We start from the raw sequence: 25,355 nt of genomic DNA on the forward strand, positions 1-25,355 counted from the left end.
GAAAAAGTCTCCAAGGCACATCACTAGTTGCGAGCACTGAGGTAAAGCGCACATTCGCCCATCATGCCTGCTCCAAGGGCTTCTTCAAAGAAACGCAAGGCGGTTACACGAGATGTGGAGGAGGAAGCTGGTGTGTACTCTGGTGATGAGTTGAACTCGAAGGACTTGGACGGTGCCCTTTCAGACAATGCGCACGACCTTTCGAGTGATGAGGATGACAGCGAATCGGAGATTGAGCTGATTGACGACTCCAGCGATTCTGATGAGGAGGATGAGGAGGAGGAAATCGACAGCGACGAAATTCCATCAGATGGGGAGGATGAAGGAGTGGGGGAGAAAAGGTTGGCCAAGATCAACCTGGACGGGCTCACTGAAGACAACGGAAGCTCCAGCGAGGAGGAGCAATTGAACTACCGCATTGAGAAGGATGCGAATGGAAACGACCGTTATATTTATGATGAGATCAACCCTGACGATAACTCGGACTACTCTGATGCTGACGAGGGAGCAAACACCATCGGCAACATCCCATTGTCCTTCTATGACCAATATCCTCACATCGGTTATAACATTAACGGCAAGAAGATCCTCCGCCCTGCAAAGGGAGAGGCCCTCGATGCACTCTTGGATAGTATAGAGATTCCTAAGGGCTGGACGGGTCTTACTGACCCTTCCACTGGAAAACCTCTGGAGCTGAGCCAGGATGAACTCGAATTGTTGAAGAAGGTGCAAATGAACGAAATCCCGGAGGAGGGGTACAACCCCTACGAGCCTCTGACCGAGTGGTTCACGACCGAACAGGAGATCATGCCCATCAGTGCTGCGCCGGAACCGAAACGTCGATTCGTACCCTCGAAGCACGAAGCCAAGCGCGTCATGAAGATCGTGAAGGCTATCAGAGAGGGCCGTATCCTGCCATTCAAGCCCCCTTCGGAGGAAGAAGAAGAGGACAATGACTTGATCAAATATGATCTTTGGGCCGACGAGGCTGAGCGACCTGACCACCCCATGCACGTCCCAGCTCCCAAGCTCCCACCCCCGGGTTACGAGGAGAGCTACCACCCTCCGCCTGAGTACTTGCCTGACAAGAAAGAACGCAAGATTTGGGAAGACACAGACCCTGAAGACAGAGAGCAAGAATTCCTTCCTCAGGACTTCGGCTCCCTCCGCAAGGTGCCTGGTTTCGAGAATTTCATCAAGGAGAAGTTCGAGAGATGCCTGGACCTTTACTTGGCACCTCGTGTTCGCAGGAGCAAGCTGAACATCGACCCCGAGAGCTTGCTTCCCAAGCTCCCTAGCCCCGAGGAGCTCAAGCCATTCCCCACTGCATGCGCTGCTGTCTTCAGAGGACACAAAGGTCGTGTCCGCAGTCTTGCTGTCGACCCTACGGGCATCTGGCTCGCCACTGGCGGAGATGACGGCACCGTTCGAGTTTGGGAGTTGATCACCGGTCGTCAACTATGGAGCATCAAGCTGGGTGAAGATGAGCCCGTGAACGTCGTCCGCTGGCGCCCCGGAAAGGACGCCGTGATTTTGGCTGCCGCCGCAGGCGACGACATCTATCTCGCCGTTCCTCCCATCGCTGACCCCGAGACTGAGAAGGCCAGCCTCGACATCCTCGACGCCGGCTGGGGTTACGCTGCCTCAAAACCCACCCCCAAGCCTGCAGATGACGAGAAGAAGACTGCCACCCCACCTACATGGATTCGACCCTCCGCTCAACTCGCCGACGCCGGTGTCTGCGCCGTCATTCCCCTCCGCTACATCCCCAAGTCCATTTCCTGGCACCGGAGAGGAGACTACTTCGTGACTGTCTGCTCCGGCGCGTCCACCCCCGCCTCAGTCGCAATCTCAATCCACACCCTCTCCAAGCATCTAACGCAGTACCCCTTCCGCCGGCGCATCAAGGGCGGCGGCCCCCCACAAACAGCCCATTTCCACCCCTCAAAACCCATCCTCTTCGTCGCGAACCAGCGCACAATCCGCGCCTACGATCTCTCCCGCCAACTCCTAGTCAAGATCGTCCAGCCTGGTGCCCGCTGGATCTCCTCCTTTGACATCCACCCGACCTCGTCTACCGCGTCGGGCGGTGACAACCTCATTGTCGGATCTTACGACCGCCGTCTCCTCTGGCATGATCTTGAGCTCTCGCAGCGCCCCTACAAGACACTCCGGTACCACCGCAAGGCTATCCGCGCTGTCAAATTCCACCCTGGTGGTCGCTACCCCCTCTTTGCCGACGCGAGTGACGACGGCTCCCTTCAGATCTTCCACGGAAACGTCACGGGTGATATGCTTAGCAACGCTACGATTGTCCCGCTTAAGGTTCTCAAGGGCCACAAGATCACCGGCGAGCTGGGTGTTCTTGATATCGACTGGCACCCTAGGGAAGCATGGTGTGTTAGTGCCGGTGCGGATGGAACGTGTCGGTTGTGGATGTAATCTGTTGGCTGCTTGTCGCATACTTATTGTTAATGTCCTGTGTGCCTTGTCTGCAAAAGGGCGTTTAGGTGTAAATAGAATTCTACTGTTGATATCCACAGCATACTCAAAAGTAAATGTCTCGAATTTTAAAGTGACCCTATCAGAACAATCCTTTGTAATTCAGGTCAACGATGCGGGTATAAAGCACTCATCCAACGCATCTAAGGTCTAAACATCATTACCACGTTTAAGTCTATACATCGAATTTTGTAGGTGTATAACAGGATCCTCACACAACACCACCACTCCAATCCCTCCTCAACTTCTCATACTTCTTCAGATCCGTCACACTAGGCCTGATGAACGACTTAGCGGCGACAAAGTCCTCGAAGCGAATCGCGTCCCGTCTCTTAATGGCATTGTAACCAGCGCGCCTGAGCAAACTAGTAAGATCTGCACCACTGAAGCCTTCGCACTCCTCCGCCAATCCTCTGAGGTCTTCATTGAACTCAATAGGCAGTTTACGGACGAGGGTATGCAAGATCTCCGAGCGTTCGAGCGGTGAGGGGAGGTTAACGAAGAGGAGTGTCTCCAAGCGGCCGGGCCGGAGCATAGCTGGGTCAATGATATCCGGTCGATTCGTGGCAGCGATAACGTAGATTCCCTGGCGGCTGGAACCGAGCCCATCGAGTTCAGTGAGAAGTGTATTCACGACGCGGGCAGATGCTTCAGACAGCGTATCGTCACGCCGGGGGACGAGGGCGTCGAGCTCATCGAAGAAGATAACGCAGGGTACTGACGAGCGAGCGCGCACGAAGACCTGACGCACTGCACGTTCAGATTCACCGACGTATTTGTTAAGGAGTTCCGGACCCTTGACACTGATGAAGTTTGCTCTTGACTCATTCGCCACGGCCTTTGCGAGCAATGTCTTACCACATCCTGGCGGTCCCCAGAGCAACACGCCGGTAGGCGCTGTGATACCAACGGAAGCGTAGAGCTCGGGTTGAGTGATGGGGTCCACGATCGCCGTCGCGAGTTCGTCGCGGATGGAACTGAGGGCACCGATATCCGCCCATGTTGTATCAGGAATAGTAGCGAACCCTTCACGCTTGGACGAGGGTTGGATCTTCGGCAATGCAACGAAAAAATCTGCGTTTGAGACAAGGACAACCTCTGCTTCGTTGCCGATTGGATTTTCCTTGGCGTGGGTGATAAGACGGCGGAGTTCCTTGACCTTAGGGCTGAGATCATCGTTCGGCTCTTCAATATCCATTTCCTCGCCGCTGTTCAATTTCAGAAGGTCAAGGTAGCGCTTAATTGCTGTCGAGCCGGCGGTGGCGACTAGGTCGTTCAAGTCGGCTCCGACAAAGCCCGGTGTGCGCTTTGCGAGCGTTTTGAAGTCGAGGTCATCTGCCAGTTGCATCTTGCGTGTTAAGGCACGGAGGATCTGCTCGCGAACGGGCTCGGAGGGGACAGTCATGTTAATTTCCTTGTCAAATCTGCCTCCTCGTCGTAGAGCCGCGTCTAAGCTATCCGGTCGATTCGTAGCCGCCAGAACAATAACGGGCTTTCCATCTGTCTTTTCCAGCGCCAAGTCGTCCATACAAGTAAGGAGTTGGGCGACAATTCTCTTCTCCATCTCCCTCTGTGCACTTTCTCGTTTCGGCGTAATGGCGTCGATTTCGTCGATGAAGATAAGGCACGGTGCTAATCTCCTTGCCTCTTCAAAGTGCTCTCGCAGAGCCTTCTCTGACTCTCCAGACATGCCCGAGACTATGGACGGTGCAGAAATAGCTATGAACGGCACTCCGAGCTCCGCGGCAAAGGCATTGGCAATCATGGTCTTTCCGCATCCTGGCGGTCCATGAAGCAGTACACCGCGCGGCGGCTGGACATTTGAGGCTAGGTATACCTGGGGACGAGTCATAGGAAGAATGACCAGATCCCCTAGTTGTTGGACTACATCGTCTAATCCACCTAGATCCGCGAGACTGACATGCGTTGGCGGGGAACGGTCGACGGCGGCGTCCGCTTTGCGGCGCTTTGATGAGTGCGATTCGCCCTCTCGGTGACGCTTTTTCGTCGTTGTCGATGCTGATGGCGCGGGCGTGCCGTTCTCTGTGTTTGCTTCGGATTTCGGCGTCTTGGTAGTGTTCCATGCGCCTACGAGGCTCTTGTTCATGCTGTTGGATTCCTAATATTGTTAGCAAGAACTGAATCCCAATTGCGCTTTGGGGCAAGCACATACTGGAATCGGTTGCTGCTCCTCCAACCCAGCAAAATCGCCGTCTATCGAGTCGTTCTCATCCTCTCCGAGTACATCGGTCTTGATAACTTCCACAACCCGCTCAATGCTGTCTTCCAGAATGCGCTTGGGTTTCCGGTTGAGACTCGAGTTGGAACGCTTAATAGAATCGTAGATTGTTGTCACCGATAACCGGAACTGGTCGTTTTCCGCTTGATCGTCGATAATTTTGCGAACGACTTGGTAGACCTGCACATTGAGATTGTATTAGACGTGTCTGGGAGGTCATAGGGAATTGACGGCTGTCTGACCTCTTTATCGAGGCCCTGCCTCAGACTTGGTCTCCCTCCGCGACGCATACTCAGCAAGATAAGCGATTTATTCCCAGAGCTGCTTGTCAATGATCGTCGACTTCGTGAATTTCTATAATTTTGAGGGACGGAGAATAGATTCGCCGATATCTCTATTGTATTCGTATTTCACGGATAGAAAACGCCTCTATCAGCACCAAACTGCTTCTTGCGGCAGAATTACACCGCGCGGTACATCTTACGAAGCGATACCACCCAACGTCATCCGACTGATTGCTGCTATCTTATCGGCCTAGGCCTCGTGCTCATCGCAAGCTGTTGGAGACGAGTTCACCAAGGCGACAACATGCGGTGACAATGGGGAACTCGAACAGCTCTCATAAGATATCCTTTCAAGATCGGTGAGTTACCCTTTCTATGTTGTATACCCCAGGATAATATCCCCCAACCCGGGAAGTCATCACCCGCTGAATCACTCCCCGCTCATAACGGTCAACCCGGGCGCCAGTCAAGTACTGACCACAATCACATTGAACAGAGCCATTCTTGACATGAAAAATCAGCGCGACAAGCTGCACCAATATCAGAAGCGCATTACGGTTCTCACAGACCGCGAAACCGCTATCGCGAAGGAATGTCTCGCGAAGGATGACAGGAAGCGCGCGCTCCTTGCGCTGCGTCGCAAGAAGTACCAGGAGTCGCTACTAGCAAAAACCGATGCACAGCTCGCGCAGCTGGAACAACTTACCAGCCAGGTTGAATTTGCCCTTGTGCAGAAGGATGTCATGTTTGGATTGCAGCAGGGAACACAGGTGCTGCAGACGATTCATAAGGAGATGGGGGGTATTGAAGGGGTGGAGAAGCTGATGGGTGAGACGGAGGAGGCTAGAGCTTACCAGGAGGTAAGGGATTCCTATAAGTACTCCACTTTATGGAAATATAGTTCGATATGGCTAATACCTCGGTTGTATAGGAAATCAGTTCTATGCTTGCTGGACATCTGTCCAACCAGGACGAGGATGAAGTTGAGGACGAGCTAGAGGCACTACACCGCGAGGTGCAAGGTCCAGTCAAACTTCCAGATGCCCCAACAGCGCCGCCAGAGGTGGAAGAGCCACCAGAAGTAGAGCCGGCGAAGCAGAAAGCCAGGGCGAAAGCCCGAGCCGAAGAACGCACTGCCGTACCTGCGTGAAGGGCCAAGGGAGCCAGGGGCTCTACAGACCGGCTATTAATGCAATTTTAGCATCTCGGAGTTTACTCGGAGTCTCTTTGTGATAGAAGTACCATTAGATCTCAATATTTGTGGATATGGATCGTTTAGCACGGTAGAACTATATATTCGAAGCTATATATCATACCCAAATATTCGAGTCAGAATTTCATGCGGGAATGACGCAATTAACAATAGGACCTCAATTATACTTATGTACCAAAAGGCGCTGTTGAGAGTACACACGAGCATAAACACAGCCAGGGTTACTCGAATCGCTTCACGATATGACTGATGATGACATCTCCCTCACCAACGAGAAGGAGAGGAGAACAACCTAGAAAATCAGAAACTCCTCGAACACCCATCAAAACTCCGCCCCGAGGGTCCCTACCTTCCCAAATCAACATTTATTCTCCTCACGACATCAAAATACATTCAAAGTTACCTCTAGCTCTACGTTCGCATCACAAACACCATGTCGCATCATCATCATGATCACGGCCATGGCCACTGCCACGGCGAGGGCGACGACGGCCACGACCACTCGAATGACATCGCCCCTGCTTTGCAGTCTCTCCTTTATTCTCAAATTCAGTTTGATGGGATTAACACACTGAACGGTACGTCGTTTACTAACCCTCCTATATGGCGGGTTGGAATTATTCTGACGAGATTGTGGTACAGAAGCTACACCGCAATCTGGAGCTGCGATTGTCAAGAAGTCTTGGGCTGAGAGGCAGAATGATGAGCCGGAGTTGAAGAGCGATGCTGATGAACAGCTGCTTATGTACATCCCGTATGTTCTACCTTATTTTACTACTGACTGCTGCTTTGTTTATTTGTTTTGTTCGCGGTTGTTGCGATTCTTCATTACCCCGCGATACCCCTCATTCGGTCTCGATATCGGACTTCATGCAAGATGCAACTACTTCCATGAATATGGGTTGAGCTTCAGGTTTGCTAACGCTTCTTATCACATATACAGTTTCACCGGCCAGGTTAATGTCCACTCTATTCTGGTCTATACTGCGCCAACGCCATCCGCCCCAAAAACCGTGAAGCTGTTCAAAAACCGCGACGATTTGGATTTCTCGACCGCATCAGAGCTTAAGCCAACCCAGACGATCGAAGTCCCACAACCCATAGTAGGAACCGATGTATTCGAGCTGCCTCTCAATCGCGCGCACTGGAATGCTTCCACGTCGGTGACCCTATTCTTCGAAGACAATTGGAGCGATGGCGAAGAGGAGGTCACAAAGGTCGGATACATTGGGCTCAAAGGTCAGTTCATGGCTTTGAACAGAGAGCCTGTTAGCTTCTTGTATGAAGCGGCAGCTAATCCTGGTGATCATGTTGCCATCCCTGGTGTGAGTGGTGTTGGCAATCACATCATGCCAGGCCAGTAAGGGCATCTGGATTCCGTAGGAGATAGGGGGACGGATCAAATGTCGGCGTAGTTGCACTCGTTCACAATATACCATTAATGAGACCATGTTTATGAATTGATATTGCGTATGCGAGGCGGATACCGTTCCCTGCTACATCTATCTTGCAGCTGGGATCTTCTCATCTGCTGACGCATTGCTGGCACCGAATCATTGAACCGAGTAGTATTTCGGTGCGTACTCAAGCAGGTAGCTTTTCTCTATCTTGGTAATATCTCGGATGAACGTCTTCTCGCCGGTCTGCATTATCTCATGAAATATGACCCAATCCGCTTTACGGTTCTAGTTGCTCGTTAGTATGTGGGTCTAGATGTTGAGACAGAAAGAACAAAGAAACATACAAACATGAGGGAAGTAGGGTGAGCATGAAGAGTCATACCACCACTGACCGTCTTGAACGTGCCATCCGGCTGCATTCTTGCAGCATGAGCGAAGTATCCCGTTGTCAGGCACCGCTGTATTTGTTCGGCAGGCTGTGCAAGACTGGTCTGTTTATATTGGGACGGAAGGCTCTCATCAACGTTGATGCCAAAGCGTCCGAGGTACCTTTTGAGCTGGTTCCTGACGCTAACGGCTCGCATCAGAGATCGATAGTTGAGAAGATTATCCCGACACCATTTGGAATCCTTCTTGCCCTTGGTGACAAATGCTTGGTAGACATTGAGGTACGTGAGGTGGTCGCCCTCCTCGACTGCAAATTTCCGGCGAGTACTCTCAGATGACCGCTTATCACCGTCATGTTGAACCCACACTGCGCCTTGAAGACTGACCATAGCAGCGATGGTCAGCACCTCGCTCAAGCATCCGAAAGACTGTGCAGAAAGGAGCACTCTTGCCATCATAGGATCAACGGCGAGCTCGGCCATGCGCGTGCCCAAAGGCTTCGTAAGCTTGGCGTAGTCGTCAACGGCTCCTAGTGAATATAAGAGTTCAAATGCACGTATGACAAGGTCTGCGGGAGGCGAAGTCAAAAAGTCGAATCGGACAATATTGTCTATCCCTAAAGCCTTGAGCTGCATGATGACGGGTGCAAGGTTGGATCGTTGAATCTCCGGTATCGTAGCATCAGGCAATTGCTCAAATGCTTGCTGCGTATATAGTCTGAAGCATTTCCCGGGTTTTGTGCGCCCGGCTCGACCAGCGCGCTGCACAGCTGCGGCCTTTGAGATAGGTACTGCTGTCAGTGTTTCGATACCGGTGCTTGGGTTGTATGCCCTCAACTTTGCGAATCCAGAGTCTATAACGTAAAGAATTCCGTTGATTGTGACAGACGCCTCGGCAATGTTTGTTGACACAACCACTTTGCGCGAATTTTCTGGCGCCGGTTCGAAAACGTACATTTGCTGATCCGTCGTGAGGCCGGAGTAAAGAGGCAACGGTAGCAGAGATGGGGCCTTCGGATGCAGCGTTGCAGCGCGTTCAGTAATTAGCTGAATTGCGGTCTCGATTTCGTCTCGACCAGTTAGAAAGATCAAAATGTCACCTTCGCCCTCCTGCAGGTGTATATCAAAGACTGTCTTTACGCTTCGTTCCACATAGTCTTCTGTTGGTGACTCGAGAAACAGTGCGTCGACTGGGTACATTCGACCTTCTAGACTGATGATTCTTCCAACGCTGCCACCAATCTCTCCGTCAGAGTCTTTCTGAAAATCGTCACCGGCAAAAAAGCGCAAGAAGTCTTCGGCTTGCAGAGTTGCGCTACTGACCACAATGCGCAGATCAGGCCGTCTCTTCATTATCTTCTTGAGGATACCCAAGAGTACGTCGGTGCTTAGTGACCTTTCGTGCGCTTCATCAACCATGATCACGGAATACCGTGATAAAAGAGGATCCACTAGTGCCTCCCGAAGCAGCATTCCATCAGTTAAGAACTTGATCCTCGTGCTGGCAGAGGTCTGGTCTTCGAAACGAATCGAGTAGCCTACATCCTCGCCTAACTTGCAGCGCATCTCTTCGGCCACGCGGGCTGCTACAGTGGTGGCGGCCACTCGACGGGGCTGGAATAAACATCAGCAGATGAATAGACATTCTGCAGAAGAGAGCCTTACCTGCGTCACTGCGATAGTCTTCCCTTCCGCACACCATTCTGCCTGGTCGAGGTACTGAGGTAGCTGTGTTGTCTTTCCACTTCCAGTATGTCCAACAACGATGGTGACTGGAAAAGTTTCCACAAGGTACAACAAGCTTTTTTTATGTCGTGCAATTGGGAGCAGAGAAGGAGGTTTGTATAAGGACGGAATGAAGCTCGTCCCAACATCTAGCTCCGAAGCCATTCTCTTTATTATATTTTCGAGGTAGTCGACTATCTCAACAGCACGAGTGGTCACTCTATACAGAGACCCAGATATGTCATCTCGAGTTAATACAGGAAGAAGCCTCTGAGCAAATCAGTTCCTGGACCGCATTGTCATTGATGGGAGGAAGAGCCTCTATGGTCCACTTGTAGCTTCAGCTGCGACTAACCCTTTTAGGGACATTGTCACATGACACAACGTCACTGCATACAATGTCCAGATTGTGGCTGATGCATGGGAGCTCCGATTCGGCCTCCCATCGCAGCCAGTCACATCTCATTTGCTTTCTGCCTGCTGCGCTCAAATTTGCCGCAGAGATCTGGTTTTGCATATAAAAACCAGATATTTCGGCCTTTGTCATCTTTCTGGGATTCAACACCATTGTTTTGATCACTGGCAGCACAATGTCTGAAACAGAGAAAGCCGTATGCTTCCACCCCTCCATCCCGCATATTGTCTCAAGATCCGCTGCTCACTTATGATCAGACTGCTAAACCGACCTCCGGCCCAAATAATGGCCCAAGCCCTGAGTCGCCGACTACTGCGCGTCCGTTAGACTTCGACGATGAGCCCCAGGAGACCGGCGTCACCTCCGCTTCAGCTTCAGCTCCAGCACAGCAGAGTTCTACGGAGGCGGCCCCGCCAAAACCACCACGCCCCGTGTCCCCGCAACAACAGGCAGAGAATACACTCAAAGAGGCTTTCCCGTCGGTGGAGGCATCAGTTGTCAAGGCTGTGTTGATAGCCAGCAACTATGATGTGGAGCGGGCTTTCCATGCACTTCTCGGTTCGTGCCAGAGGCCAACGCTTATAGCCAAAGACTAATGTGCGCTCAGGTATGACCGATCCAAACGCGACTGCACAAGACGACTACGCGCCCCCGAAGCCTCCACGACCAACTGCGGCCCAAAGACAACTGGAAGCCGATGAGCTCTACGCTCGTCAGCTCGCTGAACATTACAACCGTCGTGCACAGCCACCTCGCGGAGACCAAGAGGCCTATCGTCGGCAGAGGGGACCGGCTGATGAAGCAGAGGAGAGAGAGTACAACTTCTTTGATGGTAATTATCCCGCCAGTTCCTGACTCCTGCTAGTCTGACTGATCCCTTCACAGATGATCTTCCCGTAATCCGTGAGAACATCCGAAAGGGATTTCTTGATACTCAAACCAAGGTCAGCTCATGGGTTGCGAACTTGAAGAAGAGGATTGATGGCGAGGAGGAAGACGAGAATAACCAACAAGCCGCTCGTGGATATGGAGAGGAAAACTATGGCCGCTCGCGGCGAAGTGGTGATCTGGGCCGTCGCAGCGGAGATCGCGAGCGATATGATGCAGACCCGCAGATCCTGAACGATGACTTCTCTGCGCTTGAGCTGAGAGACTCAGAGGGTAGCTATTCTCCTAACCCCCCAGTGATGCTAGAAGGCTTGGCTAATGATTGACACAGCACCACCTCCGCGCCCAGCACGACCGCTTGCGAATTCCGCGCTGTATAAGGACTCCTCTCCATCTCCGGACAGGAGAAAAGTATCGTTCCAGGAGGGCCCTCCTACAGAGATCGGCAGCGCCGCCGAATCTGCCAAACCTCAGTCACCGCCAGGAGGGAAGCCTAGTAAATGGCAGCCTCTTACAACCGTTGAGCCATCCCCAGTCGGCGAGAACGATCCCTTCAGCTTGGGCGATAGCGATGACGAAAAGGACACCAAGGCTAAGGAGCCAGTCAACACTGAAGGCAAGTCGACGGCTGAAGCTACACCTGCTGAGTCTGCGTCGGTGTCGAAAGATGGTGTTCAAGCAGAGAGCGCTGCGAAGTCATCATAAGAGTCTCGACTGAGTGTTTGATTATTGTCTTAAGTTCATACTTGTATTTGAGCCTGCTCGATCTTGTTCCTAGCCCTGACTCGACCCCTGTCATATATGCTTTACTAGTAGGTGATTATTATGATACCAGAGATTGTTCACCGGTGCCCAAAGCTCGGACTAGTTCATTGACTTTCCAGCGCCAAAATATTGGCAGTAAACAAACATATAAAATAACATTGAATAGTTGGGTATCATTTAAGGTAGCAAATCAAGTACGAGCATTATGAACGAGTAGAATAGAATGATCACTCCGGCAACTGGTTAGAAGGAGCGCCCGAAGTCAGCTCAGCTTCCTTTCTTAGATCATTGATGACAGTCTGTTGAGGAATTAGTCACGAAAGGGACTGCAGGTTCAGGCTTCAGGCTTCAGGCTTAAACCCACCGCGAGAGCATCAGGATTGACTCCATTCTCAATCAAGGACACGCAAAGCGAAAGCTCTGTTCGATCCAGATTCGTGTTCTTGAGTGACCCAAAAGGTTAGCATGTGAGAATCCGCCATCCGGACTAAGAGTCGCGAATTATCCTGGAAGCCATGAGTAGGAATGGGGAGGCAAAGGACATACAAGAAGGGTTGAGATCTCGTGAAGAATGTCAATGACTTCGCGTGCGGCTTGCCGCTTATTGTCGGATTGTGGAGGCATTTTGAGAGAGACACAGATTTGAGACTTAGGCTGGGGCTGTTCTTGATACCAGGGTGCTTTTTGCTTTTCTTATCGAGGGAGAAGATGTTGAATGTATAACTTAAGATGTCGATGTTCTTGCAGACGACGGCGTTGATGCCCGGTAAGAAAAATGGTAAAGTTACAGTAATTACAGGTTGGCATCAGTCTCGGCGCACGACCCTACGGCAGCTTCAGTCCTTCCAACCTCCCTTGCACTGGCATCTTCTTTGGCACAACGTCCGGATCCCATACTGTTGCCAATCAAGGCAACTTGGGAATGCTCTAAGCACTATACTGGAGCCAATTGGACTACGACTAACTACGCGGTTTGTCTTGAGCCTCGTCTTCTCAGATATCCAATTGTGTTGAATGTAGATCCTCCAGGATGTTAGAGGACCTGACTATATCGGACATTCATTGCCTAGGCAAGAGCCAGGCTGTCGAAGTACTATCGCAGATCACACGCATTGAGAAGAAAACCTTTCCCTCGAGCGAGGCGTGGCCATTCGGCGAGGAGCTCTGGCGCAAAAAGCCTAACACCAGAGTGCTTTATGCGACTCTCGCGTCCCAGGGCACACATTCGCCGCGACCTTTAATTGCCTATGCTCTCTATGTTCGGCAAAAGGGGGTTGCACTCCTTCACAAGGTCTGCGTTGCCGAAGCATGCCGTCGAAAGGGCGTTGGGAATCAATTGATGAAGTACATTCGGACTCGTCTGCAAAAGGAGGGCTGCCAATATGTGCATCTCTGGGTGGACCAAGGCAGAGAATCAGCACGCGCTTTGTACATCCGCAATGGCTTTGAGGAGCATGAGGTAATTGTGGATTACTACGCGCCGGGGCGCCATGGAATCAAAATGATACTCGATCTTGAACGGGGCAGCTGAGCACGCCCCTGTCATTCCTGCACCTCCCCTTCATCCTTAGGCTCGAAGGGTCCTTCACATGGAATTGAAGATCCAGTCCACGAGAGATAAGGAGAACTACTTTTCCTGTACCCCTCAATTCTCCGTGTCAAAGATCATTGCGCAGGGTTGGTCCAGGCTGAATACTGTTCCTTGGCTCCTGGAGGGGTTCATCCCTTGCATATCGTGCATATCGCAACGTGACCCCCAGCGCGCGGAACCCGTGCTCTCAGACCATTCCCATACCGTTGTGACGTCAAACATATCCAGGTATGGCTCTTTTGAAGGGACGCGAAAGCCTAGTATTCTCCTGTATAGGATGGCCCTTGAGCGCGGTCGCCTTGGGGGAATGTCCCCAAAGGAACGGCTTTTCCCACCTACGCTGTTCTTCTAAATCATAAGTCGACTTTTCGGCTTTGCTTATCGAGTATCGCGGTTGCCGACATCAGATGTCCTTGAAGGCTTCTTCAACTGCGGGTTAGTGGGTTCAAGTGGGTTTCCGAAAGCAACTATACAACATCCATTTGGAACCATGGCATACCTCGCATTGGTCTTCTTGAGCTTCCTGGTGGCAGTCAATGCGGCTGTGGTTGCAAATTATCCCGTGAATGCACAGCTCCCTCCCGTGGCCCGAGTATCGCAGCCATTCATATTTGTCTTCTCGCAGGGAACCTTCGGTGGAAGCGACTCGAAAACAGCATATTCGCTCTTGAATGCTCCTTCATGGCTCAAGGTGGACAGTGCATCCCGTACCTTGTCTGGGACACCAGAGAAAAAAGATGCGGGATCACCAAAGTTCGACCTCATCGCAACTGACCCAGCTGGTTCAGCTAGCATGGAAGTTACTCTTATCGTGACCGCCGACGAAGGCCCAACAGCTGGGAAGCCTCTTGCACCGCAGTTGCAAGCAATGGGACCGACTTCTTCTCCGTCCAACATAATGGTACACTCCGGCGACTCGTTTTCGTTCTCGTTTGACCCAGAAACTTTCATCAACACACACCCATCAACGATATACTACGGAACATCGTACCCGGAAAATGCACCATTACCCTCTTGGATCAGATTCGATCAGTCGTCTCTTCGCTTCTACGGTACTGCACCAATCATTGGCCCTCAGACCTTTAGCCTTAACATGGTTGCTTCCGATGTATCTGGTTTCTCCGCAACGACCATGACATTTGAGTTGACCATTAGCCCCCACATACTATCGTTCAATCAAAGCGCACAAACGCTGTTTGTCGATGAAGGGAAAGAGCTTGCTAGCCCTCATTTCATCGATACCCTGACTCTGGACGGAGTCAACCCTACAAATGATGCGCTGGTGGGAACCAAGATTGACGCCCCGGACTGGCTAGAGGTCGACAAGCAATCGTTATCTTTCAAAGGAACCCCTCCAGCCGATGGAAAGAATAGCAACGTGACTATCACAGTGAGGGATAGTTACCAGGATGTAGCGACCCTTGTTGTCTCGCTTCATTACTCACAATTCTTTCGGGACGAATTCGATGACGAATGCGATGCTGTTATCGGCGAATTTTTCACATTTACCTTCAATAACTCCGCTCTTACGAACGACTCTACCGAGTTAGATGTTGAATTCGACCAGAAGCTGTCCTGGCTCCATTACAATCGTGACAACAAAACCCTTCATGGCGAAGTACCGTCGGACAGCAACCCAGATTCTTACCGGATTCAATTGACGGCCCGTGAAGGGACTGCAGAGGGCAACAAGTCTTTCACAATTAACACAGTCGATGGAGAAGACTCGGACGGGGAATCTGCCTCTGGAGGTTCCAGTGGGTCTCACACGAGCAAAGCTGGCATTATTGTGATGGCAATTTTCATACCCCTGGGTTGCATCGCAATCATTCTGTTTCTTTTCTACTGCCGCCGCCGCAGGCAACAAGCGACTGAGGAGAAAGACCTGGAAGGATCGGACGAGAAAGATGTGCCCCCGAGGCCCGTTGATCCTCAATTATCGCACTGCCAACCTTTCGATAGGACCAATCGAGGAGATCCGCCAGCCATGATGAACAATCCGGCGCCGGAGTCGCCGCCGAAGTTGGAGTTGGAGCCATGGTGGAATGCGAACAGCGATGCCAGAGAGAACGATAATAACCAGACAGCAGCACCAGGTCAAGGGAATACCTTCTCAAGCTCGGCAATAGATTGGGAGTTTACTCCCCTGCGTGGCTTTGAGCAAGATGAGAACAAACCACCCGGTGATTCCGCTGCACCTAAACCAACCCGGCTCTCCTTCCAGAGCAGCCCGCCGGTGCGTAGGGGCCCTTCCAATCGTTCTCAGAGACGGGAGCCGCTCAAACCAATTCAACCAAGAAGATCCATGAAGCGAAACTCGGCCATGTCGTCCAGATCAAAACGGTGGTCCAAACGATCAAGTGGCATTTCTTCCGTATCGAACGGGCTCCCGGTCAGGCTTAGTGGCGCAGGACATGGAGCAGGTGGCTTTGGGCCACCAGGACATGGATTTGTGAAGCTTTCCTGGCAGAACACGCAGGCATCTCTACAAAGTGAGGAGAGCAATTTAGGGAATCTAGCCCCGTTGTTCCCTCGTCCGCCTCTCCGCAATAATCAAGAGGCGAAGCGGGTGAGTATGCGCACTGTGGAACGCGATAGCTTGACAATATCCGAATCAGACTCTCTGGAGGCATTCGTTCAAGGTCGTGCAAGAAGCCGGCATTCATCCAACCCATTCATTGCCGGTGGAACCGGCCGCCGAGTGTCGTCCAGTCTCCGTGCCTTGGAGCGAGCTCAAAGTACTGCTAGCCGTTCGGATACCATCGATAGCTCATTGGATAATGACGAATCGCGACGGCGAGAACGTCCATGGTCCCAGGCAATGTCGGGATCCGTCTATACTGACGACTATCGACACTCTGCTTATCTAAGTTCCTTGTCAGAGGAGTCACCCAACGTTAAGCCTTTGGGCACTCTGACGAACGGACCGAGTCAATTGAGTCTAGCGCAACACTACTCGAAGATCATTTCACCACTTCCGCGTTTCTTCAGCGAGCTCAGTCTGAACAATACCAGGCGCGACGACGCTGGAGGGGCGCATGCTGTGGACGGCCTCCAAAGCCCTCCAGACACCCGTCGTTGGTCACGGTCAAACCCATCGCTGCAGAATTGGCGCCGACACCGGAAGAGCCCTTCGACATCGTCCATTTCGTACGACGCAAAGCCTCGTCGAGTGAGCCTGATGCGGGCGGAAGAGCAAAACTCGAGCTACCGGCGCGGCTTACGAGAGCCCACAGGAAGCCTGCTAAGCAGTGATATAGCCTTTGTTTAATAATTTGGTGCTGGGTTGTTTGCCATTTCTGAGTCGGCTGAGATACCATTTTGCTATGTTTAGAGGGCGCTCCAGCGTTTTATTCGTGTAACTTAGCATCAATGACAGCTCTTTGAGAGCTGATTTGCATAGTTAATGTAATTCTTCCGTTAACACCAGCTAATACGTCCGGGAGGATCCTGTTTCAGCTCGGTTTTTTAGGTCTTATCCAGGCACCTGGGGGCGAGAGTGATGATTGGATCCATAAAGCTCCTGGACCGAGGCATGGTGTGATAGACAGAGATTCCATCCCTGCCCTCGAAAAAGGGGGCTGACTGAGTGCTCTAAGACCTGTAGCACTAGTTTGAGGGAGCAAACTGGCGCCTTCAGCTGGAGCCTTGTCAAAGCTGATATTACAGTGCTGCACAGAGCAGGCAGGAGTGGTATTTTAACCTTCAACCTTGGTGAAGGTCATGTGGAGTCAGCAGCGCTAAGCGTTTCCGTCGGACTTTCATCATCGGCAGCACGCGACTGGAACTTGCAAATTCTGCACCTCTCCTTGTTCTGGAATGAGATTTGTTGAGATCAATAATACTTTGAACATGGTACTGAAGTTATATACTATCTAGACTCGTAATTTCATGTTTCCTGCTGAGTGAACCCTGCTAGCAAGTATACAGAGGCCAGGACTAGTTTTTTAGTGGCGTCCGGGGGTTTTCTCCAGTAATAGTATGGCAATGATATTTGGCCGCGGTCAATGACACAAAACACTTGATTTTAGAGTAATAATGAAGAAACAAGACAAGTGCCGAGCAGAGGCCACCATGAGTTCATGGAATAGTCCCCACTTCAGCAAACGCTCATTTTGAACGCCTTCAAAGAGCTGGCCAGGCCAGGTCTGCACGCTCACCTCTGGGACAGTCCCGCACGCCGCCTATCAATTCTGCCCTCTTGCCCTCCTTCTCTCGCCCACCTGATTCTGCTTCTCTCCCCTCTCCCCCCTCTATTCTCGCCCATTTCCTTCTCTCCCTCAACCTCTCACAGGGTTTCTGTGAATTTGGCCTCCTCTACTTCTTCTCAAAAGTTCATTGTGACCTAACAGAAATTATGGGCCAGACACTGTCAGAGCCTGTTGTCGATAAGGTGGGTGAATGCCATTGATTCGAGTTTGCTGCCTTGGAACCCCTCTGTTCCCTATTCTCCCCACACATCCGATTGCGATACCAAATCTCTCTCTATCCCGCCCACGTTTTTTGTCGCCTGTGATCATTTCGAATATACCGCTGCAGGTCTTTCTATTTATGGGATTCCTCGAGTATCACACGGACCAGCCGAGTGATCGTCATCTGTGCTTTTTTCTTCGCCCGAGGAGGCTCAGATTCATGGCTCATCTCTGCGGGGTCCCCATCCACCCAAGACGAAAAGCTTTTCTGCACCTATACTATCGTGTTATATTCTTTGGCTTCTTAACTAAAATGCTTGGATCTACCTCCGATTATCGCTAACTCGCTTTACCCCCCTAGACTTCGTCCGAAGGTCAAGATGAGTGCTGTATATACGGTGTTTCGGCCATGCAGGGCTGGCGAATCAGCATGGAGGATGCCCATGCCGCCGTCCTAGATCTCCAAGCGAAACAATCTGGTTCTGATGAGAACAAGCCGACCGATCCTGACAATCGCCTTGCTTTCTTCGGTGTATACGACGGGCATGGTGGAGATAAAGTTGCTTTGTTTGCGGGGGATAACATCCACAAGATTGTCGCGAAGCAGGACTCGTTCTCACAGGGCGATATCGAGCAGGCCTTGAAGGATGGTTTCCTAGCTACTGACCGGGCTATCTTGGAAGGTTCGTTTATTGCCACTATTCAAGCATCGACTTGATCTTTATTCTCCGTCTCGTCTTGTGTCCCGGGGTCTGACCAGTTTAGATCCCAAATATGAGGAGGAAGTTTCCGGCTGCACTGCTGCCGTCAGCGTGATCTCAAAGCACAAGATTTGGGTGGTAGGTCTGATATGACGCATGGAAGCGGAATTTGCCGAATAACATTTTTTTGCAGGCAAACGCTGGTGATTCACGTTCAGTCTTGGGTGTCAAGGGTCGCGCGAAGCCCCTTTCGTTTGATCACAAGCCGCAGAATGAAGGTTTGTGGTGAAATTTCGAAATTGATTAAGGTGCAATAATCTGATAAGGATCTACAGGCGAGAAAGCTCGCATTAGTGCCGCGGGTGGCTTCGTTGATTTTGGCCGTGTCAACGGCAACCTGGCCCTCTCGCGTGCTATTGGAGATTTCGAATTCAAGAAGAGCCCCGAGCTCTCCCCCGAACAGCAGATTGTCACTGCGTTCCCAGACGTCACCGTCCACGACCTCACTGATGACGACGAATTCTTGGTTATTGCCTGTGATGGTGGGTTTCCCGTCGGTATTTTTTGTTTTCACAGTCCAGTCTAATGCTCTACAGGTATTTGGGATTGCCAGTCTTCCCAAGCTGTAGTTGAGTTTGTTCGTCGTGGTATCGCGGCCAAGCAGGACCTCTACCGGATTTGCGAAAACATGATGGACAACTGTCTCGCTTCCAACAGCGAGACCGGCGGTGTCGGTTGCGACAACATGACCATGGTCATTATTGGTCTTCTCAATGGCAGAACCAAGGAGGAGTGGTATAACCAGATCGCGGAGCGGGTAGCTAACGGCGACGGTCCTTGCGCACCGCCCGAATACGGCAAGTTTCTAAAGGAACCCACGGCCTCCAATCCCTACTGACTGAACGATGGGGGCTGCAGCTGAATTCCGAGGACCTGGAATCCGTAACCAGTTCGAAGAAAATCCGGATGAATACGAGGTCGACCACGACCGACGCCCATTCAACGTGCGTTCTGGCAGAGTAATTCTTTTGGGAGATGGCAGCACGTTAATTCCAGAGAAACAGAACGACGAGGAACTCTTTGACCACGCCGAGGAGGATCAGGATCTTCCTAATCAAGTGCAACGCCAGGAACCCGATACAGAAAGGAATGAACGCGAACAGACCCCTGGACCCCAGTCTGCTACCTCCCAGACGGACACACCCGCCGCTTCCAACGGCTCAGAGCCTTCTGGAACGCCGCAGAAGCCTGCCTCTTCGTAGCCTCGACATGATCTTTACGCCTGATTCCCTTCATTTTGGTTCTTGAAACGACTTTCGTGTGATTGTACGACCCACTCCCGCCGCCTCCTTCTTCACCCCCCGATCCCGAAGCCTTCTTTTTTCTGCCCTCTCCCAACGTCCCTTATCGAGTTTCATTGTCCCCGAATCATTCGGTTCTTTGGTGGTAGTGGCTGAGAAGGAAGATGCGAAAGAGACGGACCAATTCATCCCCTTCTATCTCTTGTTTTCAGACCCATCTTCTTTACCTTTTAACGAATGCCTCCTAGGTCAAGTCATCTTTCGTGTCACTCAGGATAGATATCTACGAGGGTTCGTTGAGGGGGGTGGAGGCATCTTCTTTCCCTGTCATCTTTCTTTGTTTGCCCATGCCGCAAGCGGCGGGCCTCATGAGAGTACGTTTGTTTCATGTCTCGACATAAGATACCGCAACTCAACCGCTATTGACGAAATATTCTTTAAACTTCCATGATTTCCATGTTTTGACACCTCTTCACAGTCTTCAGTCTCAGTTTCGTCGTCTCGTTTTCCGTCATATATATGATTGTTAATGTTGGCCGCGGCCGCTAGGACTCTTCCTTTCGGCCAGGGCACGACTTTACAACGGCCCAGTGGCCTGAGGATGCAATCTGCAGTTGCACTTGTGTCGGCGTAACCGGAGAAGCTCAGTATACGGCATAACCCTCGGTGTCGGAGGATGGAGTTGGTGAGCGTGATGGACCCTGATCGACGTTGTGGCGTTCTGTTCTATATCGTACGCAGATAGACTCGGTTGGCTCCTCTTGTAAATAATCCTGTCTGTGTCCTTGCATTGATATTATGACTGCATTTGTTTCCTCGTGCACATATCTAGATAAGCACAACTCGAGCGTCTACCTATATCCCAGTGATAGCATTGTACCAGGACTAGCTTTCCTAGTAGCTTTTGGTTTCACGGTACATAGGTATGTACTTTACGTAAAAATACCCATTAATGGCGTCATTCTCTGTATGAGACCGTGTAATTCCCTTTCAGTACATGTCTTATGCCACGCGCTGCGAGTCCTTTCGTGATTTGAAAAAATTTCGCCCCTATTTCTGGAGAAAAAAAAGTACAGAAGTGATCGCGAAAAAAAGAATCGCGTGTCAACTTTGAGCTGCAATGAGCATCTACTAATAATTCATCCGCTAGCTGCCTGAAACCCGGATTGCGGCAGAGGGTCCTCCTTATCGACCAAGGAAGAGCTTCGAAGCTGTCGGAGACACCCGCAACGTCGTCTTTTCCGTTCCGTCACCCTCCTCTTATCCCCCACGCCTCGCCAACTCACGCCCGACCCTGGTCCCTGGACCATCCCTCGTTCCTTCAATTCCCCGGTTTCTCTCAATCTTTCCCATTACCGACAGAAGTTGAGCAGCGCTCCCTCAGTCCGCCAATATGTCTTCTCCCCCCTCGAGCAGCAAACGCAAGCGCACCAACTCCCAACACCTGTCCACAGCCGATAGCATCGCCAGATCATCAACCACCGACCTCCTCCAGCCCTCATCCCGCGATGCCTCTGGCGAAGAAGGTGATGAGTCCACCGGCCCAGCAATTGTTCCACCCGTCAAGACAGCAACCAGCAACCCTCCGTCGAAACGCGCGCGGAAGGCTTCCGTGAGCGAGGGCGGCCGCGGCGAACCTTCGGGTTCAATCAGCAAGGAGGACCCGGGCGAGCCGTCTGATACTACACCTGCTAGTTCTGATATCGAGTCACAAATCAATGCTCGGCCTGGGCTGCATGTTAATACGAAGCGTGAGGAAGCATTGATGAAACCGCCTGTGTTGGGTCAAGTGCAGGATCCTGCTGGTGGATACAAGACTAATCCGCCGCCTGAGGGGCGTCCGGTGCGGGTTTATGCGGATGGTGTGTTTGATTTGTTCCACGTCGGGTAAGTATTCTGAAATTTCGACGCGTTTTCGGTCTTTTGTCTTGGATTATGCTAACAGACTCATAGTCACATGCGGCAGCTCGAGCAAGCCAAAAAGGCTTTCCCCGATGTGTATCTCATAGTTGGTGTGACTGGAGACGAGGAGACTCACCAGCGTAAAGGTCTTACAGTTCTGAGCGGTGCTGAGCGGGCCGAGAGTGTCCGTCACTGCAAATGGGTGGACGAGGTTTACCCCAACTGCCCATGGATTGTCACCCCCGAATTTATTGAAGAAAACAAGATCGACTACATTGCGCACGATGATTTGCCATATGGCGCTGCGGAGGGAGACGACATATATGCTCCCATCAAGGCTCAAGGAAAGTTCCTTGTTACTCAACGGACAGAGGGTGTCAGCACAACTGGTGTTATCACAAGGTTCTTTTTTTTTCTCTACTTTTTTGTTATTAGGATATACTAACGCCTGTAGAATCGTCCGCGACTACGACCGATACATTTCCCGACAATTCAAGCGCGGAGCTTCAAGGCAAGAATTGAACGTGTCGTGGTTGAAGAAGAACGAACTCGAGATTAAGCGACACGTATCGGAACTCCGGGACAACGTCATGACCAACTGGACAAACACCGGCCAGGAACTGAGCCGAGAACTGCGGCAGCTGTGGAACTCTCGGCCCAACAGCCCAGCTCCTAGCACAAGGAACAGTGTAGACCTGGGAAGCCCTCGTGGCGGTCTCGTCAGCCCTACCGGCGGTGGCAAGTCGCACGTTTCTCGCGTGGAGGCATTGGGTCGAACAGAAAGCAGCAGAGAGCCAGACTTTGCTACCGGATACAGCCTAGGATTGATTGGAGGTGTTCGAGCTTGGGTATGTTCTGGAACACATATTCAAGAGAATAGCCACTAACAGTAAACCTACAGATGCGCAGCCGCCGGTCTCTCCTCGAAAGCCGAGCCCAGTCACCCACCTCTGAAGAGGATCAAGATTCCGACCCAGAACGCAGCAACGGCCTCGCCGGATCGTCCGAATCAAGACAGTAAACTCGCAACCTCTCGAGTCAAAAAGCCTCGAATGGCACATTGTTCTTAATTCTATCACCATTTGCATATCACCACCATATTCATGTACAACACTCTACCCAAGGACACAAACACAAGCATAGGGAGGACAACGGATGGACCGGACACCCATGGATTTGACATTGATTCACATTAGTATACGCCTGCATGGGAACGAAATTGCCAGCTTCCTGTTTTCTACAATTTCATTTACGTTTTCTTTTTCTATTTTCCTTTGTTTTTGCTTTCGCGTGGGAGTGGATTGTTGCACTGGAACTCGTGTCGAGGTAATAGTAATTAGACCTGAAAATATTCGATTCTGAAGTATAGATATTAGGCATGTATATTTTAGGCATATATTATATTTCGGAGCGGAGCCTTTCCATTTTCGATCAAGTAGATGCTGCTGCAGCAGCAGCAGATATGATCAAGGAGTCTAGCCTATATTTACAACGCGTACGAGGCGGATGCGAAGGTTGAAGTACCTAAGTAGTGACTGGTAACCAACTCGTCTATGATTGCATCTATCACAATTCACAATCTAAGCCAAGTATTCAATCTCCTCTAGGTAGTAAAAATAAGTAGAGTATATAAACCGCAACAGAGATACCAAAATTCCAAATGGGTATCATGAACATATATCATCACAACAACCAACCAAACCCCCCTCACGCAGCCGTAATAGCCAGTCTCGGCCTCACCCCCCTCACCCCCCTCCTCTCACCAACCCCCTCCGTCTCAACCGCACACCGTCTCAAAAGCTCAACCTGCAAACCCAAATCCCGCACTTTCACCCCAGGCAGAGAAAGAGAAGGCAGCGCCGCGCCCCTAGGACTACACATCACAGTCCGTAAGTGATCGCGTAGCGTGACTGCATCACGGACGAGTCCGCCTTCTAGCACTTCTTTTGCGACTGCGTCGCATTTGACTGTTATACCCAGTTCGAAACCCTTGAGGCCGCGGAGGGAGAGGAGCGGCGCGACCCAGGGAGAGGAGATATTGAGGGTTAGGCGGGTACCGCCTATTAAGCCGCGGCCTTGGCCTGGTGCTTGGGGTTGCCCTTGGGCTTGTGCTTGAATTTGAGGACCCGGTGTATTATTGACATTCCCTGCGCCAGCAGCAGCAGCAGCAGGAACCTGAGGCTGCGCAGCAAAACTCCCCAAATCAACACTCAGCCCCAACTCTAACCCCTGACACCGCCCAACGCGCTCCCAGAAGAGCGCCCAGAGCCGATCATTATGCGTATGACTGAATATAGAACTCTTATGTTCTTCGCCGGCAAGAGGTTGCCAGACGGGCGTCCATTGGATCGTTAACTTCTTGATTGAGTGTAAAGCGGCCGGGGAAATTGAGAGGCTGAACGCGATAAATGTCGTTAAGTCGTCGACGTCGAATGTGGAGTTCTTGTATAGCGCGAGACTTGATTCAGCGTAGATCGTTCGGCACGTGCGGAGGAGGGAAGTCGAGGAGTTGCTAAGGTGGGAAGGGAGGGAGGGGTGCGTGTGCGGGTAGAGCATGTTCGATCCAGCATTGACTGCTATACTTTCGTCGGAAGATGAAGCGGCATCGGCGCGCCACCGCGCAAGCGCAAGCGGACAACACCGACGATTCTTATCAAGACTCGAGCTCGTACTGTGACATCTCACATGCCTTATCTTATCCTTCACCTGGACCAAATGCACAACTTCCTGCCCAAAGACATACTCGTAGATCAAAAGGCGGATTTCAAGCGGGAGTTTCGAGAGGAGCCGGCTTTGTTCTTGGTTGTTTATCGGGAGCGCGTATGGATCGATTGGGGCAAAAGTTAATGACGAGGACTCATCATTTAGATTGTCGAGGGAGAGCGACAAGGGAGCGCAGATCTTGCGCTCTTGAATCAGGTCGCGGACTGTTTCTTTCCATCTGTGGCCGGTCGAGTAGTAGTGGAAAATTGAGTATGGGTCGCGGAGAATCCAGGCGTCGAAGTGGCGCATTGTGGTGGTTTTTCTGTGGATAGGGAGTAGGATGGGATGAGGACGAGGATAAATGTAAAAAGGAGTCTATGTCTATGACTCTATTCTACTGCGTATAAAGTGGACAGAGAGAAACCTGGGGTAGATAATAAATCAAGTGGGTATCAGGTGGGGAGATCGACCCTCAAAGAGATAAAGATGCAGAATTGCAGATAGAGTGAACAAATGCAAACTGACTCGGCGCTGTCTTACTATTATATATGAAAGCAGCCCATATGGATCGCATCACCCAATACCCAATTCAAGATGACACACCTAGCCCATGCAGCTCCACTCACTCAACTCAAAGTGCAGTACTCTGTAACAGCCCAGCTCAAAGAGCAAAAACCAAAATGAGGCTTTCCTCAGGGACACTTCTCGGGCAGCCCATCCCCAATTCGTCAATTGCATCAGCCACCACGTCCATTCACATCTCATCTATTGGACGAATAGACCAGCGGCGCGCCCCGAACGTCTTTAATCGGGAGAAGTCGGTGGTGCTGGTCCTTTCAAGTGTAACATAATGACGCTGTGCTTGCAGGAGGCTTTCTGCTGACCAATGAGAGCCGATTACCTAAGATGTGGCTTTCGCGGAGGACTT

The 25,355-nt window shown here is 51.3% G+C and overlaps 12 protein-coding genes across 12 annotated transcripts; 8 read left to right on the top strand and 4 right to left on the bottom strand.

Moving 5' to 3' along the window:
* Nucleotides 1-20: 20 nt before the first annotated feature.
* Nucleotides 21-2,558, top strand: erb1 (ribosome biogenesis protein ERB1). Its single transcript, XM_073767412.1, has one exon. It carries the CDS (start codon nucleotides 64-66, stop codon nucleotides 2,440-2,442), a length of 2,379 nt encoding a protein of 792 aa, XP_073631934.1. The 5' UTR covers nucleotides 21-63; the 3' UTR covers nucleotides 2,443-2,558.
* A 2-nt stretch (nucleotides 2,559-2,560) lies between these two features.
* BDV14DRAFT_166024 (putative AAA family ATPase/60S ribosome export protein Rix7) lies at nucleotides 2,561-5,090 on the bottom strand. Its single transcript, XM_073767413.1, has 3 exons — nucleotides 4,984-5,090; nucleotides 4,676-4,921; nucleotides 2,561-4,621 (listed from the first exon to the last, which is right to left on the bottom strand). The coding sequence occupies exons 1-3, from the start codon at nucleotides 5,029-5,031 to the stop codon at nucleotides 2,714-2,716; spliced, it is 2,202 nt and encodes a 733-aa protein (XP_073631935.1). The 5' UTR covers nucleotides 5,032-5,090; the 3' UTR covers nucleotides 2,561-2,713.
* Nucleotides 5,091-5,182: 92 nt separating this feature from the next.
* Nucleotides 5,183-6,461, top strand: BDV14DRAFT_116104 (ESCRT-III subunit protein VPS20). The gene is made up of 3 exons (XM_073765784.1): nucleotides 5,183-5,384; nucleotides 5,522-5,885; nucleotides 5,957-6,461. Exons 1-3 carry the CDS (start codon nucleotides 5,341-5,343, stop codon nucleotides 6,173-6,175), a joined length of 627 nt encoding a protein of 208 aa, XP_073631936.1. The 5' UTR covers nucleotides 5,183-5,340; the 3' UTR covers nucleotides 6,176-6,461.
* Nucleotides 6,462-6,671: 210 nt separating this feature from the next.
* Nucleotides 6,672-7,602, top strand: BDV14DRAFT_187393 (PITH domain-containing protein; the record flags this gene model as incomplete). The annotated part of the gene is made up of 3 exons (XM_073770946.1): nucleotides 6,672-6,816; nucleotides 6,881-6,992; nucleotides 7,182-7,602. The coding sequence occupies 3 exons, from the start codon at nucleotides 6,672-6,674 to the stop codon at nucleotides 7,600-7,602; spliced, it is 678 nt and encodes a 225-aa protein (XP_073631937.1).
* A 94-nt stretch (nucleotides 7,603-7,696) lies between these two features.
* Nucleotides 7,697-10,061, bottom strand: BDV14DRAFT_116112 (putative ATP dependent RNA helicase). Its single transcript, XM_073765785.1, has 3 exons — nucleotides 9,690-10,061; nucleotides 7,983-9,638; nucleotides 7,697-7,923 (listed from the first exon to the last, which is right to left on the bottom strand). Exons 1-3 carry the CDS (start codon nucleotides 9,912-9,914, stop codon nucleotides 7,792-7,794), a joined length of 2,013 nt encoding a protein of 670 aa, XP_073631938.1. The 5' UTR covers nucleotides 9,915-10,061; the 3' UTR covers nucleotides 7,697-7,791.
* A 135-nt stretch (nucleotides 10,062-10,196) lies between these two features.
* BDV14DRAFT_166034 (uncharacterized protein) lies at nucleotides 10,197-11,972 on the top strand. The gene is made up of 5 exons (XM_073767414.1): nucleotides 10,197-10,360; nucleotides 10,422-10,722; nucleotides 10,772-10,996; nucleotides 11,050-11,325; nucleotides 11,384-11,972. The coding sequence occupies exons 1-5, from the start codon at nucleotides 10,340-10,342 to the stop codon at nucleotides 11,755-11,757; spliced, it is 1,197 nt and encodes a 398-aa protein (XP_073631939.1). The 5' UTR covers nucleotides 10,197-10,339; the 3' UTR covers nucleotides 11,758-11,972.
* BDV14DRAFT_166037 (mitotic-spindle organizing protein 1) lies at nucleotides 11,973-12,529 on the bottom strand. The gene is made up of 3 exons (XM_073767415.1): nucleotides 12,364-12,529; nucleotides 12,182-12,259; nucleotides 11,973-12,116 (listed from the first exon to the last, which is right to left on the bottom strand). The coding sequence occupies exons 1-3, from the start codon at nucleotides 12,439-12,441 to the stop codon at nucleotides 12,045-12,047; spliced, it is 228 nt and encodes a 75-aa protein (XP_073631940.1). The 5' UTR covers nucleotides 12,442-12,529; the 3' UTR covers nucleotides 11,973-12,044.
* A 148-nt stretch (nucleotides 12,530-12,677) lies between these two features.
* Nucleotides 12,678-13,405, top strand: BDV14DRAFT_116147 (GNAT family N-acetyltransferase). The gene has a single exon (XM_073765786.1). It carries the CDS (start codon nucleotides 12,848-12,850, stop codon nucleotides 13,346-13,348), a length of 501 nt encoding a protein of 166 aa, XP_073631941.1. The 5' UTR covers nucleotides 12,678-12,847; the 3' UTR covers nucleotides 13,349-13,405.
* Nucleotides 13,406-13,764: 359 nt separating this feature from the next.
* BDV14DRAFT_116149 (putative transmembrane glycoprotein) lies at nucleotides 13,765-17,139 on the top strand. The gene has a single exon (XM_073765787.1). It carries the CDS (start codon nucleotides 13,899-13,901, stop codon nucleotides 16,677-16,679), a length of 2,781 nt encoding a protein of 926 aa, XP_073631942.1. The 5' UTR covers nucleotides 13,765-13,898; the 3' UTR covers nucleotides 16,680-17,139.
* A 626-nt stretch (nucleotides 17,140-17,765) lies between these two features.
* On the top strand, nucleotides 17,766-19,783 carry BDV14DRAFT_187398 (PP2C family serine/threonine-protein phosphatase; the record flags this gene model as incomplete). The annotated part of the gene is made up of 7 exons (XM_073770947.1): nucleotides 17,766-17,801; nucleotides 18,182-18,503; nucleotides 18,586-18,659; nucleotides 18,715-18,799; nucleotides 18,857-19,063; nucleotides 19,118-19,378; nucleotides 19,440-19,783. The coding sequence occupies 7 exons, from the start codon at nucleotides 17,766-17,768 to the stop codon at nucleotides 19,781-19,783; spliced, it is 1,329 nt and encodes a 442-aa protein (XP_073631943.1).
* A 1,087-nt stretch (nucleotides 19,784-20,870) lies between these two features.
* Nucleotides 20,871-23,112, top strand: BDV14DRAFT_166054 (choline-phosphate cytidylyltransferase). The gene is made up of 4 exons (XM_073767416.1): nucleotides 20,871-21,709; nucleotides 21,776-22,126; nucleotides 22,179-22,572; nucleotides 22,626-23,112. Exons 1-4 carry the CDS (start codon nucleotides 21,216-21,218, stop codon nucleotides 22,743-22,745), a joined length of 1,359 nt encoding a protein of 452 aa, XP_073631944.1. The 5' UTR covers nucleotides 20,871-21,215; the 3' UTR covers nucleotides 22,746-23,112.
* Nucleotides 23,037-24,855, bottom strand: BDV14DRAFT_210891 (uncharacterized protein). Its single transcript, XM_073775987.1, has one exon. It carries the CDS (start codon nucleotides 24,734-24,736, stop codon nucleotides 23,432-23,434), a length of 1,305 nt encoding a protein of 434 aa, XP_073631945.1. The 5' UTR covers nucleotides 24,737-24,855; the 3' UTR covers nucleotides 23,037-23,431.
* Between the last annotated feature and the right edge of the window lie 500 nt (nucleotides 24,856-25,355).

Source organism: Aspergillus stella-maris (assembly GCF_047715825.1).
Source record: "Aspergillus stella-maris strain CBS 113639 unplaced genomic scaffold BDV14scaffold_6, whole genome shotgun sequence".
Taxonomy (NCBI): domain Eukaryota; kingdom Fungi; phylum Ascomycota; class Eurotiomycetes; order Eurotiales; family Aspergillaceae; genus Aspergillus; species Aspergillus stella-maris.